The following is a 14,426-nucleotide window of genomic DNA, read 5'->3' as shown; positions in this document are numbered from 1 at the left end:
AGTGGCAATTGTTCTTTGTTGGAATTTTTTTTTTTTTTTTGTGCAGATCTGTAATGTATAGGTGCTGTATAAAAAGCAATATAATATATAGATCACAGTGTAAGTCATAGCACATCCATTTTGCATGAGCTTAACCCCCCACATTCCTTAGAGACTAGTATCAAATCTATAACCTTCGCACTTACACAATAAACACTGCCGTTGGTTCCACTGTCCTAGTCACGCGGTGGCGATACCTGTCGTTATCTTCAATGAATCAAAGACTGCGTAAACTTTGATCATTGTATGTATCGAGAGTCTTTGGTTCTAGTAATGCTGCTCCTGAGCTGTGCCTCAGTATCCAGCACTGCCTGCTGTGTGATAAACACAAACACAATGTATATTTTATATGGAACATGCGACTTTGATTGTGCTAAAATATAAAGCTTTCCTATCCACACACACACATGCAATCATACATGCGATTACCAAAAGCCATGCAAAATTATTTCTGTTCATTTTCACGTAGGTATTTGATTGTCACCATCAGTAACAAATGATTTTGATGTCAATATTTGTCACAACTATATAAATCAACAAGAGAATGACTTTTATAGATTATATTAAGATATGTAGAGTCTAAAACGATTTAAAAAAAACCATCACGCTCAAATTGCCGCTTACACATAACTGGGGGTGAACGGTTTGAACCAGAGTCTTCTTGTTTACTGTAGGTTTTGTATTTGTTTGAACTGTGTATTAAAATATGAATAAATCTATATGCTGAACCAAAGAAGACTTGTGCTTTCCTAGGCTTAAAAAACCGTGCAGCACTGCCACCTACTGTAGGCAGATTATAGTCAGCTTGTTCAATAGTTTCAAAGGATTTTCAACTCAGTTTGCAGGTGACGTATTGATTCACCACATGGGTTCATATTAGTTTTTTTCTCAATCACGTTGGCTCATTATTATCTAAACTGTGCAATTGTCAGAACTTTATTCAATGTCTGAAAAATGTAGTAACTCACCCAAAACATTTAATTTATGCTTCCAAAACCTAGTAATTGTGTGAGTAAATTGGCTAATGCCCCCAAAATGATTTTATTTTATTTTTTATTTCATCATATGAGCCGTATGTTTTTTGGCAGTCAACCCTGGAAATGTTTGCCACTTTTGTATAACAGAATGTTGTGTCACACGGCACTTTTTACATAGATTTCAACAACAGGTAAAAATTTACTAGAAAAAGGCAATACCGTAATACACAGAAAAAAAATATGACAATTTTTATGTATACAGTAGTTTTTTTGTAGCAAATTGAACAGAAAACATTCCATGTCATAGATATTTATGGAATATACATGTACGTCTAAAAGATTTTGAGAACTGAATGGATCATTTTGCATGTGATGGCTCACATGATTGTTCATTAGTTGTGAAGAGTTTGACAATATCACTGAAAAGCCATGTGCAATTAGTTATTTTGCAAATAGCAAGAAATTGTATTTACTCTTGTCCACACTTATGCGATTTGCTTAAATTGATAAGAAATTCGAATCTGAAGATCTGAAAAATTCGAATTCAAGAATTGAGCTCAAGTGATTAAGGAAAAACTGTAAAACCTTTGAACGATGAAAGAATAGACATTCTTACAACATGCTTAAATGGGTTGCATCAATTTTTATTGACAAACTGATACATCATTTTCACCTTGATTTCTAACACTTCTTGTAAACTTAACAAGAGCACAGTCATGCTCTTAACAAATTAAGGGGGAGTGGCATTAACAGGAGGAAGCTGATGAATGTTCCAACAAACAAAGATTATAGTGGCTACCACTTGTCAGTCCAGATGGTTCAAATGGTTTTTAGTGACATGTGCAAATACACTGGATATCTAAGGTGGTCAAGGCAGGACTGGCGGTTACATAGTTAGAAGGAGGCTGCTGGGATGCTGGTGAAGATGCCCACCTCTTAGAGCAAGAACCAGATGCAGCACAGAGCCACCCTGGATCTTGTAATCCGCTGCCGTTTTCTCATCATTCCTGAGGTGGAAAAGATGGAGGGTTTAGAATAAAGATAAAGAAATGTACTGTAGCAGGATGAGCGTGTGAGTAAAATGCCATACATCTGTTTTCCACTGTAGATGAGTCTCTGTTGCTGGGGTGGGATTCCCTCTTTCTCCTCCACTCTCTCTTTTATTCTCTCCACCTGAACAAGATGGACACATCAAATCAAATGGTCGTTTACAATGTAAACTATAAATGACTGCGTGTTAACACACAGCTAAGCGTTCATCGTTCAAGTATTTTATATTGTAACGTTACCTTGTCTGTGGGCTCGATGTCAATCTCGATTTCTTTGCCAGTGAGCGTCTTTAAAAACAATGCATACGATTAGTTATTTATTTAGACATTAGATTTCCTTCTGATAGGTCTGATGCACTTTTTAATAGATGGCCGTTTGTCTGATTCACAACGCCTAACTATATTTAATGAAATAATTAAATTAGCTACTGGCGAACTGGACAATAACTGTGCTGAAAGAAATGCATTACGTTATTCTTCGTTACATTCTTACCTTGACTTTAATTAGCATTGTGGCTTCTCTTGTTCTAGAAATTCATGCAGGAATAAATGGATGCAAATATAATTAACTGACGGTAGAAGAAGTTCAGATTTCTATAATCAGTTATTCCCACAATTTCTTCACCACCACCGTATTAGAAGTTCCTGTGTCACTGAAAAATAATTCCTACCATTCTAGTGTATGTACGAACAGTTCCGAGGTGCAATGAGGAGAATAACGGCATTCGATGCCAGAAGAAGATTTCGAATTTATAACATTAACTCATTGTTTTAGATTTTATTACTTACATTTAGCTTATTTACATTTATCACATAGCTTACTGAACTGATACTAAATAATACTATATTTTAGTTGAATCCAAACTGCGTAACCGGAAAATTGTACAAAATTTGCGACATTTATTACGACAGTAAGCTGCGAAGCAAACGTTTTTTGTAGTTTTTCGTGGAAGGTTTGAACTTGAATTCACGCGGGAGCCGTCAGCACAGAGACTACATGCGCTGTGACAGCCGTAAAAATCCGTCCTCCTAACATGACCGCTTCCAACCCGGAAACAGGTTTCATTCTCTCATGAATATACCTACAAGAGGTGCACGTCTCCAATTATAGGTAGGATAATTTTTTATTTGGTAAATAAAGTATATGGATAAGAACGCATTTATATTTGTTTGAAATAAACAGCAAAAACATTTAGTGTCAATGCGACTTAGAAGTTATGCTCTTATGGCCTTGGACTGGTTGTCTGACAGTTAGACTAGACATGTGCAGAACACATAACCAGATGTGATACGTTTAAAGGGTCATTTAATTAGATTAGTTTATGATGCATTGGTTAACTCTCCTGTCTCAAATGGAATAACTATTTGGTATTACAAAGAGTTTGACCATATTTTTTTTAGATATTTATATAAAAAAAGGATATTTCCTGTCTCACAGTGTATCACAACCCCTGCAACTCCCATAACTGTGGTGGGAATGTTTTTCTTTCTCTTTTCTTGTGTTGTTACAGACAGTGAGATACAGTCTCAAGGCCATCCTCTTCAGCAGCCATGCCACGTATTGAAAATGATATCAAGCTCGACTTCAAGGACGTTCTGCTTCGACCCAAAAGAAGCACTCTCAAATCTCGCAGTGAGGTTAGTCATTCTTGATACATTTTAATTTGCATTAAAGGAGACATATTGAGTATCAGGTTTAGTCTGGCCTCAGTTTATTTAAAGTTTCATTGCAATCACACATGCAGTGCAATGTTAACTACATTTTGGGTTCTCTTTCATTACTTTTTTTCCACACTCTCTTCTGTTTCAGGTGGATCTCATGCGCAGGTTTACTTTCAGAAACTCGAAGGGCAGTTATCGTGGGATTCCCATCATCGCCGCCAACATGGACACCGTGGGGACTTTTGAAATGGCTTTAGCCTTACATCAAGTATGAATGAACTCTTAGAATTTTCACACAGCTAAACAGCCTAAACAAATATTTTCATATTGTAAAAAATGTTAAAGAACAGAAAAATGATCACAAACGCAATATCACTGGTCTATAGTTTGTCAGCATGACTTGATGTGGAGTCCAGTGGTCAAAATAGAGCAATTATGTGAGCATGTGGAATTTTTTTTTGTACGTTTGTTGTCATGTGTCCTGCACCTGTACCCAGTTTTGGTTAGATGCATGAAAACGTCTCTGGTTACTTACGTAACCTATGTTCTCTGAATAGGGAACGAGACGCTGCGGAAAGCGCAGTGGGATATCCTCTGGATGTGCCGATTGTCTGAAGCCCTATAGAATCACGCCAATCCATTGGCTGATGGCGCTCGCGCAAAGCTGGCTCCGCCCCGACGCTCTTACGTCGTAGCATGATGTACGCGCGCGCGCCATCTTCTCCTCAGATTTCTCTGCCGAAAAGAAAAACTGTCGGCAGCGCGAGGAGCTTGGCAGCGAACGCAGCGTCTCGTTCCCTATTCAGAGAACATAGGTTACGTAAGTAACCAGAGACGTTCTCTTTCATAGGTTCACTCAACGCTGCGGAAAGCGCAGTGGGAACGAAATACCAAACTCGCCAAGCTAAGCGCTGCCATAACCGGTACCAGACCAAATAATAACAACCATGATAGGTTCAAGCAGATAGAACCTGGGAACCTGGAGTCATGTCAAGATCCAAATTATAGAACCTCACAAAGGTGTGCGGAGAGGACCAACCTGCCGCCACACAAATGTCTTCCAAGAGGGCCCCTCTAAAGAGAGCTTGAGAGGAAGCCACACTTCTGGTGGAATGCGCTCTGATGCTAAGAGGTGAAGGCAAACCACGCACCTCATAAGCCAGCGAAATAGCGTCCGTTACCCAGTGGGAAATCCTCTGCTTTGATGCTGCAAGCCCGCGGCGGCCAGCACCAAAACATACCAAGAGCTGGTTTGATTTCCTCCAACCGCTTGAGCGATCTACATACAACTTCAAAGAACGGACCGGGCAGAGCAAGTTAAGTTTCCTTTCTTCCTCAGAGGCAAAAGGAGGAGGGTGGAAAGCATTAAGGTTAACAACCTGAGAGCGGAACGCCGTGGAAAGAACCTTGGGTACATACCCCGACCTCGGCCTCAAGGTAACCCTAACCAGGCCAGGAGCGAAGTCCAAGCATGACTCACTAATAGAGAGAGCCTGCAAATCCCCTATCCGCTTCAGTGAAGATAAAGCTAACAAAAGAGCAACCTTAAGAGTCAGAATCCGCTCAGGAGCTGACTCCAAGGGCTCGAAGGGAGCCTCTGTCAAACCCTCCAGGACGACTGACAGGTCCCACGAGGGAACACTAGGGGGGCGAGCCGGTTTCAGGCGCCTAACCCCACGCATGAAGGCCGAAACTAACCTCAGTTTCCCCAAGGGAATCTCATCCGATTCTCTATGAGCAGCAATAGCTGCGACATACACTCTGAGAGTGGTAGCGGCCGCTCCGGAAGCAAACTTTTCCTGCAGGAATTCCAGCACTGAGCCTACTGGGCAGCTAACTGGGTTCCTATCATGTGCTAAGCACCACGCCTCGAACACCCTCCACTTGGAGGAATATAGCCTCCTCGTCGAAGGGGCTCTAGCATTCGCAATAGTCTCCTGAACGTCGGTTGGGAGATCAAAGCTTAAAGCTAACGGCCTCTGATAGGCCAAACGTACAGCTTCCAAATGTCGGGGCGAGGATGCCATATCCTGCCCTGAAGCTGGGAAAGCAGGTCCTCCCTGACCGGTATCTCCCAGGGGGAGGATTCCAACAGAGGGATCAGCTCCGAAAACCATGGCTGGGACGGCCAGAATGGGGCTACCAGAAGGAGGCGGACTTCGCTCTCCCTCACTCTGGACAGAACCGCCTGGATCAGCTTGATGGGCGGGAAGGCATAGAGTTTCTGCATCGGCCAAGGGTGGGCGAACGCATCTATCCCCAATGGAGCTGGAGGGCTCAGAGAGAACCAAAGCGGGCATTGGGACGACTCCTGAGATGCAAAGAGGTCCACTTCCGCTTTTCCGAACACCTCCCAGATCAGGGCCACCGACTGGCGGTTCAACATCCATTCCCCAGACCTGAGCTTCTGCCTCGACAGAAAATCTGCTGCGAGGTTCAGAATCCCTGGGACATGAACTGCTCTCAGAGAGAGGAACTTGTCCTGGGACCACAGGAGAAGGTGACGCGCATGCCTGTCTAGGGTGCGCGATCGTGAACCCCCCTGTCTGTTTACATGGGACACTACTGCCATATTGTCCGTTCTGACAATGACATGGTGTCCTTCGAGGAAAGGGAGAAAGTGGCAAAGAGCCAGGAAGACAGCCCTCAGCTCCAAGCTGTTTATGTGCCACGAGAGGGTCTCGCCAGTCCAAACCCCACACGCTGGCCTGCCCTCGAAAACCGCTCCCCAGCCGGTCAGAGAGGCATCCGTCGTAACCATCTGGCGACGGAATACCGCACCCAAACCGACTCCTTTCTGAAGGAAGAGGGGGTCCCGCCAGATTGACAGGGCGCGAAAGCAACTGCGCGACACCTTCAATAGGCGAAAGGCTGGCCCCGTGGGCCGAGCCCCTGAGAGCTTCATCCACCACAGAAAAGGTCTCATGTGGAGCAGCCCCAGAGGTAGCACAGGGGAGGCCGCGGCCATAAGGCCCAGAAGTCTGCGGCAGGTGCTCACGGAAACATGCTGGCCTAGTGCGAAACGGGACAGACATGTCACCAGACTGGAAATCCGTGCAGGAGCCAAACGGGCCTGCATAAGAACGGAGTCCATGCATACCCCCAAGAAAACCGTGTTCTGAGCTGGAGTAAGAACGCTCTTCTCCGTATTCAGCCTCAAACCGAGAGACTGAATATGACGGAGGACAATGTCCCTGTGGTGAGTCACCAACTCTCTGGAGTGGGCTAAAAGGAGCCAATCGTCCAGGTAGTTGAGTATATGGATGCCCTGGAGCCGCAGCGGGGCCAGAGCAGCATCCATACACTTTGTGAACGTCCTTGGCGCTAGAGCGAGGCCAAAGGGGAGGACCCTGTACTGGTACGCTTTCCCTCCAAAGGCGAACCTGAGGAACTTCCTGTGTCGCCGTACGACCTGGATGTGGAAATAAGCATCCTTGAGGTCTACCGTCACGAACCAGTCCCCCCGCCGGATATGAGATATGATGGCCTTCAGCGTCAACATTTTGAATTTTCCTTTGTAAAGAGAGAAATTCAACCGGCGAAGATCTAGTATCGGCCGCAGGCCGCCCCCCTTCTTCGGGACCAGGAAGTAACGGCTGTAGAAGCCCTGTTCGACTTCCCCCGAAGGAATCTCTTCTATCGCCCCCTTCAGCAGAAGGGATGAAATCTCCTGCTGTAGTACAGAAGCCTGAGCGGCGCTGTCGACTACAGTAGGAAAGACCCCGTTGAAGCAGGGGGGGTTGCGACAAAACTGAAGCGTGTAGCCGAGCCGAACTGTGCGAAGGATCCAAGGCGATACCCCTGGTAAACGCTCCCATTCTTGAACGAAATGTGATAGAGGCAGAGGAGTGTTGCAGTGCAAGGGACATACCTGAGGTAGGGTGTCGCGCTGGTTTCCATGGGGAGGCGCGGTTGACCGTGGAGGAGAGCGCTTGGCGTCCTGACACGTATTGGGGGGTACCACCACCTGGATAGAAGTAACCGGGTCCGCCTGCTCCAGAGGAAAAAGAACTGTGCCTCTGAGGAAGCGATTGGCGGGTGTAACGTGCACCGGGAACGAGGGGAGAAAGCAAGATGCGTCTCCTTCCTCCTGCGCCGGACTGGGTGAAGAGAGTGAAACAGGACCTGCACTTCGAAACACGCTGGGTGGCGAAGGTGACAGGGTTGGATGAGGAGAGCCGGCTGGAGGAGGGCAGAAACGCTTGCGCGGTCTGTCCCAACCTCGTAGATCTGATGAGGCTCTCCTCTTCCTGCCCTGCGGGTCAGGAACGGCTCGAGGAGGCTGGAGCGGCCGATTTGTTGGACCGCTTCAGCTGAAGGCGCTTGTGAGGGCGCTGGCGAGGAAATGGACGACCTCGGGCTCCCCAGACAGTAGTTGGTGGGTGGCGAGCCGGGTCACTCCTGCTAGTAGGGAACTCAGCCCTATGAGCAGAGCGTTCTCGGGTTTGAGAAGGGGGAGGATTGGAGTCACTGGGCCCTCTGACCCTCCTGGGCATAAACTGCCTGAACGCGGCCGACTGAGACTTAGCGGCGCGGAACTTGTCAACCACCGTGTTGACCGCCTCCCCGAAAAGACCTGAGTGGGAGATAGGGGCATCCAGGAGGAAACTCTTATCCTTGTCTCGGATCTCCGTGAGATTCAACCAGAGGTGGCGCTCTGCAGCAACCGAGCCCGCCATAGAGCGACCTACAGCCCGAGCAGTGTGCTTGGTGGCTCTTAGGGCCAGATCTGTGGCTTTGCGAAGCTCTTTGACAGCTTCGGGCGTCAGTCCCTCTCCTTCATCCATGTCCTTCAAGACGTCCGCTTGGTAGGCTTGAAGGATGGCCATGGTATGCAGGGCCATGCCTGCCTGACCAGCCGCCATGTAAGACTTCCCAATAAGGGAGGAAGTAGTCCTACAAGCCTTGGAAGGAAGAAGGGGACGCGCCTTCCAAGACGGTGCAGACGACGGGGCGAGGTGGTTAGCCAGCGTGTCCTCGACCGCTGGAATAGCGGAATAACCCTGCTCCACAAAACCAACAAGGTTGGTGAAGTCAGCGGCTGCCGCATTAGTTAGGCGTGCGGAGAATGGCTGCTTCCAGGATCTGGAGATCTCGTGATGCAGATCGCTGAAAAAGGGCAGCTTTCTTCGCTCTGGCCTAGAATTAGGGCCACGTAGGAACCTCTCGTCGAGTTTGGACGATTGAGACTCGCGGGGCTCATCAGGCCAGTCAATAGAGAGCTTCTCTGTAGCGCGCGACAGCACCTCAATAAGCTCAGTGTAGGCCGGAGTAGGCCGCGCGTCCTGGCCGCTAGGCGGGATAACGTCATCAGCCAGAGCAGGCCCGAAATCCTCGGAGTCGGAGGCTGCAGTGTAAATAACGTCATCCAGACCGAAAGAAACCGATTCGCGGGCTCCCGGGCTGGGACATAAATAATCATGCGCGAATTCAACCGCGCCGCGTGCGTGCTCGGGAGAGGGAGGGAGAGAAAGGGCGAGGCCCGTCTGCTCATACTCAATATCCTCGAGCTCAACATCCGAACCCCAGGCCGCGGATCCACGAGAGGCCTCAGCAGTCTCGGGAGCGCGACGGGGGGAAACGAATGTCTCCTTCTCAAAAACCGCGAGTCTAGAGCGGAGGGTTTTGAGAAGGAGATTGTCACAAAATTTAAATTTCGACAATCCTATTACAGCCTCACGCGCATGCGAAAAACCCATACATTTAACACACTTACTGTGAGGGTCGTCGTTCGAGATGAAACGAACGCATGGCGGAGAGCAGCGTCGATAATCCATGACACTTCACTGTAAGGAGAACAGAGTTCCACTTATACCAGTCGCTGAAGTGTCGAGACGAAAGCTGAAATTGAATTGAAGAATTCGGGCTCAGAAAAACCGCACGAAGGGCGAGATGTGACCGCTTCGTGAAGGCAGAGAAATCTGAGGAGAAGATGGCGCGCGCGCGTACATCATGCTACGACGTAAGAGCGTCGGGGCGGAGCCAGCTTTGCGCGAGCGCCATCAGCCAATGGATTGGCGTGATTCTATAGGGCTTCAGACAATCGGCACATCCAGAGGATATCCCACTGCGCTTTCCGCAGCGTTGAGTGAACCTATGAAAGAGAACAGATGTTTGAAATTAATTTTTGGTTTTCTAAGAGGATAAAGTGAAGTGAAGTGTTGATAGCTATAATTTAGGTTTTTATTATTTTTTATACCCTTTTGTCTATTTAACAGACTGCAGGTGTTTATATATTATATACGTTATATATTAAATTGAAATCATTCTTTTGTAGTTTACTCTCTTTACAGCCATACATAAGCATTACTGTGTGGATGACTGGAAGGAGTTTGCTGCCAAGCACCCAGAATGCTTACAGGTGAGCAGCATCTTTCCTAGATTTTATAATCTAGTCTATGGTTCTCTAGATTGTTGATTTTTAGATGATCTGGCTCAGACAAACTTCCTCTTTCTTTCTGTCTCCAGAGTGTAGCCGTCAGCACAGGGACGAGTGAGGGGGATTTTGAGAGATTGGGGGCCATTATTGCTGCTGTACCTCAAATTCAGTACATTTGTGTGGATGTAGCCAATGGCTACTCCGAACACTTTGTCAACTTTGTGAAAGATGTGAGGCAGATGTTCGCTACACACACGATCATGGTCAGTTACCTTTCAACGTCAACATTTAAACATTTTGTTTGCATTATCTTATTAGCAATCATCTTAATATTTTGAAGGCTGGCAATGTGGTCACTGGAGAGATGGTTGAAGAGCTGATTCTTGCTGGTGCTGACATCATCAAAGTGGGCATTGGACCAGGTGACATCATCAGTCAATTATTGACAAAGTTTCAGATGGTGTTCCAATTCACATTACACCATTTTCACAAATATCTTCATGTGTGTAGGTTCTGTGTGCACCACTCGTAAGAAGACCGGTGTGGGTTATCCTCAGCTGAGTGCAGTCATTGAGTGCGCTGACGCTGCACACGGCCTGAGTGGACACATCATATCTGTGAGACTCTTGTGTTTGAGTGCAAACTTCTTTCAATAGAAATTAGTAGTAACATTCCCACATTGCTACTTGCATGCTTTGTGTAAAAAGAATGTTTGATCATGTATATGTTGGGCTCATCTGTTTTTGTCTTTCTGTAGGATGGAGGATGTACCTGCCCAGGTGACGTCTCCAAGGCATTTGGTGAGTCGTGGGCTTTAACACAGATCAGATATTGTTGCAAACGAGACAAAAATCAGCACAATATCAGAATTTTTTGTATCTCTTCTGGACCACTTCCAAATGTGGTTTTAAATCAGATACATATCCAAAATCTGGACATCTGACTTGCGTCTAAAAACATATATCCGATTCCCCGTGGAATTCCAAGCCACCACAAGGCCAGAGAAGCACATTTTCCCACAAAGATAAGCTGACGTGCCTGTACTCAGTCACACAAAAACTAACAGCATTTTTTTATTGAGGCAGAGACTTTATATTTAGGCAAGAGATTGTGTACACAATGAAACATTCAGGAGCACAGACACTTGTTTTGAGCTGCTGCCCTTGAATTTTGTATATAAAATAAATAACTTCGCTACTGAAAGCTACACTATATTTTTTTATCTAAAAAATATATAAAAATTTACATTATATTTTATATTGATATTTGGTAACACTTTATTTTGATGGTCTCTTTTGAACATTCTGTTGACTATAAGTAACGTTGCAACTCCATGTCAACTGACTCTCATTAGATCATTAGTAGACTGTCTGCTTAATATCTGCTAACTCTTTATTGTGATGGTCCTTCAACAGACATTCTACTGTCTATAAGTAGCTTTGCAAGTACATATCAACTTATTCTAACCCTACCAGTCTACATCAAGCATCAATGACAGCTTTATCTTATCCATGCTGGGTAGTAATCATAGTATAAGCGGCATAATCACATCAGGTCAAGTCACCTTTATTTATATAGTACTTTTTACAGTATACAGATTTTACAGTAAGCAGATTGTTTCAAAGCAACTTCACAGTATTAAACAAGAAAATAACAGTATAAATGTTTCAAAGTTCTTCAATTATGAAAGGAATACAACATCAGCTGTAAAGCAGCTCAAAAAAGACAGTAGAATCATTATTCAGCTCAATTTTGTTCACTGTTGATTCAGTTTAGTTCAATAACAATGTGAATGTTACAAATTTATTAGTTATGACATGAACTCAATTAAAGTATAAATACACATTTCTGATGTGCATTCAAACAATTTTTATATACGACCATTCAAAACCTGAGGGTCAACTGTGTCGCCGAAAACAATCACCAGTGGAATCCTTCTAGTTTGAACATTGGACTCGGACATTCCTTTTTGCCTTACTACCTGTGAAGGACACATTTTCAGCTGTTGGTAAAGTGGTGGAAATTCATCTGTTAAATAAAGTCAGGTCTCTCAGTGGTAAAATCAAACAAGATTTATTTTTCTGTGATCATGATCTAGGACAGTCCACTACCAAAGTGTATTTCAGAGAGCTACAAAATGAGCTCTAAAATATAGAGTATTTATTCAGCACAATCATACATATTAATTTATCATTGAATAAAGACATAAAAAAATTATTTCATAAGCAAATGGACAGATTACCATAAGCCCTCCTACTTTTTTTTTTTTTTTTTACCACACCCATTTCATCTTTGTCCACCTTGGTCTTTCTCAACATCCCATAATATGCCTACCTTATGCATGTAAAGGTTTTTTAATTGGAAACATTTTATCTGACTCCATAGACTTTTCCCAGGCCTACTGACCTTGACTACAGAAAGAAGTATTTTTCAGTACTTCTTTTTTCACAGTATATGGCTATAGAAAGAAAACAACATACAATAAGATTTCATAGAATTTTCCCGAAATATTGATTTTCACAGATTTCATACAATTTCTCCAAATATTGATTTACACAGTTATGTATACATGTTGAAAATAAAATAAACAAAAAGCTAAAACATAAAGAACATATACTGTGAATGATAAAAAATATCCTTTCTACACATCCTCCCTTCAGGGACAAACTGCAAACTGTTTTCAGAACTGAGTGCTAATTTCAAAAGCAAAAACAAAATGTATCTTTCACTTTAAAAGTTATAGGTAATCTCTGTACCTCATGCTAAATTAACTAATTTAATCGTGTATAAGCAATGGTATTGACTTAATACACACAGGAAAATAATATTTCTCTTCCCGTTTCAACCAGTGATTTTTTTGGCTTGTGTTTGATTGGCTAAACTGTGTGACAGGGGCGGGGGCTGACTTTGTGATGCTGGGAGGAATGCTTGCTGGCCATTCTGAGAGTGGGGGCGAAACCATAGAGAAAAACGGCACAAAGTACAAACTGTTCTACGGCATGAGTTCAGACACGGCCATGAAAAGGCATGCAGGAGGTGTAGCAGAGTATAGGTAAGCAAATGCTGGAAGCTTGTTGATTATTTTATCTAGTGGTTTGTACATTGCATTACATTTATGTTACTTGGTAAATAATGATCACGCAAAAAACAAGCCTAAGTATGAAAGCGAATGGCCAGTTTGATTTAAAACCATGTATTCTGGTTTAAAACGATTTTCAGACCATTAACACAACTCGATTTAGATCATATAATAATGGCTGTCATTATTGTGTTTTCAGGGCATCGGAGGGTAAAACGGTTGAAGTGCCTTACAAAGGGCCTGTGGAGGTGACGGTGAGAGATGTCCTGGGTGGAGTTCGTTCCACCTGCACGTACGTGGGTGCTGCTAAGCTGAAAGAGCTGAGTCGTCGTACCACCTTCATTAGGGTGACCCAACAACTCAACACAGTGTTTGGTAATGATAATTAAGTTAGTTCTAAGGTCTAACCAGGTCCATATTGGGCCAAAGTATGCCAAATCCATGCAAAGGTCATTTTATTCTCTCCACAGTTATGCACACATATGCTTGTTCTTTCTCTCACACACACACACACACACACACACACACACACACACACACACATATACCTTACATTGTCAATTAACATTTCATGTGTATTTTTGGGTTCACACGTCAGCTTTTGAATTCACCAGATGCTGTATTGGCCACAACATGGGCTTTCATTTTTTTTTTTGGATTATTCAGTCTTTGGAAACTTCTAAGTTTGAAATTAGAAGTTTAGAATTGAAGTATTCAAGGACACTCTACTGATAGTGTAAGTTTTGTGCAGTTTGTGTTTTAGGTCATAATCTGAAATCTTGAGTTCATTTTCAGGTAATTTGTCTAAACAACCTTAGACAAGATACTCTATTAATTAGAGCCTTATATTTTATCCAAATAATTCAGACTTTGTTGTGAATTTTATCTAACTGTCTATGCCTAATGTCTTATAATTCTGGGATTTTCTGATTTGAAATTCTATTCTCCCTGGACCAACTCAAATGCTTTAATAGATTATTACAGTATTAGCGGTCTGTTATACAATATGCTAAAGACATCCGTTATGTACTACCATTCTATTATATAGCATATATTTGAAGACCAAAGAACCAAGGGTATTTTTTACCCTTTTAACAGTTTCTCCTGTGTTTGTATGTTGCAAATACAGTGGTATTACACAATCTTTCGAAGTCTTAATCAGTTTTTGTCATAGTATTATGCATTTTAGCCTGGTTTGATCATTAGATATACTTTGTCTTTTTGTTATACTGTTTACACTA

General features: G+C 43.7%; 2 protein-coding genes across 2 annotated transcripts; one reads left to right on the top strand and one right to left on the bottom strand.

Annotated features, from left to right (window-relative positions):
• Positions 1-1,639: 1,639 nt before the first annotated feature.
• On the bottom strand, positions 1,640-2,705 carry nedd8 (NEDD8 ubiquitin like modifier). The gene is made up of 4 exons (XM_056268751.1): positions 2,559-2,705; positions 2,306-2,353; positions 2,107-2,189; positions 1,640-2,023 (listed from the first exon to the last, which is right to left on the bottom strand). The coding sequence occupies exons 1-4, from the start codon at positions 2,574-2,576 to the stop codon at positions 1,903-1,905; spliced, it is 270 nt and encodes an 89-aa protein (XP_056124726.1). The 5' UTR covers positions 2,577-2,705; the 3' UTR covers positions 1,640-1,902.
• A 349-nt stretch (positions 2,706-3,054) lies between these two features.
• Positions 3,055-13,709, top strand: gmpr2 (guanosine monophosphate reductase 2). Its single transcript, XM_056268750.1, has 10 exons — positions 3,055-3,176; positions 3,577-3,703; positions 3,876-3,995; positions 10,005-10,088; positions 10,196-10,369; positions 10,447-10,528; positions 10,617-10,723; positions 10,864-10,906; positions 12,999-13,158; positions 13,385-13,709. The coding sequence occupies exons 2-10, from the start codon at positions 3,617-3,619 to the stop codon at positions 13,572-13,574; spliced, it is 1,047 nt and encodes a 348-aa protein (XP_056124725.1). The 5' UTR covers positions 3,055-3,176; positions 3,577-3,616; the 3' UTR covers positions 13,575-13,709.
• The last annotated feature ends 717 nt before the right edge of the window (positions 13,710-14,426 follow it).

Source organism: Rhinichthys klamathensis, unplaced genomic scaffold (assembly GCF_029890125.1).
Source record: "Rhinichthys klamathensis goyatoka isolate OS25496 unplaced genomic scaffold, OSU_Roscu_1.1 h1tg000275l_1, whole genome shotgun sequence".
Taxonomy (NCBI): Eukaryota; Metazoa; Chordata; class Actinopteri; order Cypriniformes; family Leuciscidae; genus Rhinichthys; species Rhinichthys klamathensis.
The sequence above is the reverse complement of the archived record's forward strand: the minus strand, read 5'-3'. Positions and strand labels throughout refer to the sequence as shown.

Excerpts from the sequence above, each read along its gene's own strand:
- nedd8 (XM_056268751.1), bottom strand. Across the intron at positions 2,190-2,305 it reads ACATCGAGCCCACAGACAAG|GTGGAGAGAATAAAAGAGAG; the intron begins GTAACGTTACAA and ends CATCTTGTTCAG. Across the intron at positions 2,024-2,106 it reads ATCTACAGTGGAAAACAGAT|GAATGATGAGAAAACGGCAG; the intron begins GTATGGCATTTT and ends TTTCCACCTCAG.
- gmpr2 (XM_056268750.1), top strand. The coding sequence starts at position 3,617 with ATGCCACGTATTGAAAATGATATCAAGCTCGACTTCAAGGACGTTCTG. Across the intron at positions 3,704-3,875 it reads CTCTCAAATCTCGCAGTGAG|GTGGATCTCATGCGCAGGTT; the intron begins GTTAGTCATTCT and ends CTTCTGTTTCAG. Across the intron at positions 10,370-10,446 it reads TCGCTACACACACGATCATG|GCTGGCAATGTGGTCACTGG; the intron begins GTCAGTTACCTT and ends AATATTTTGAAG.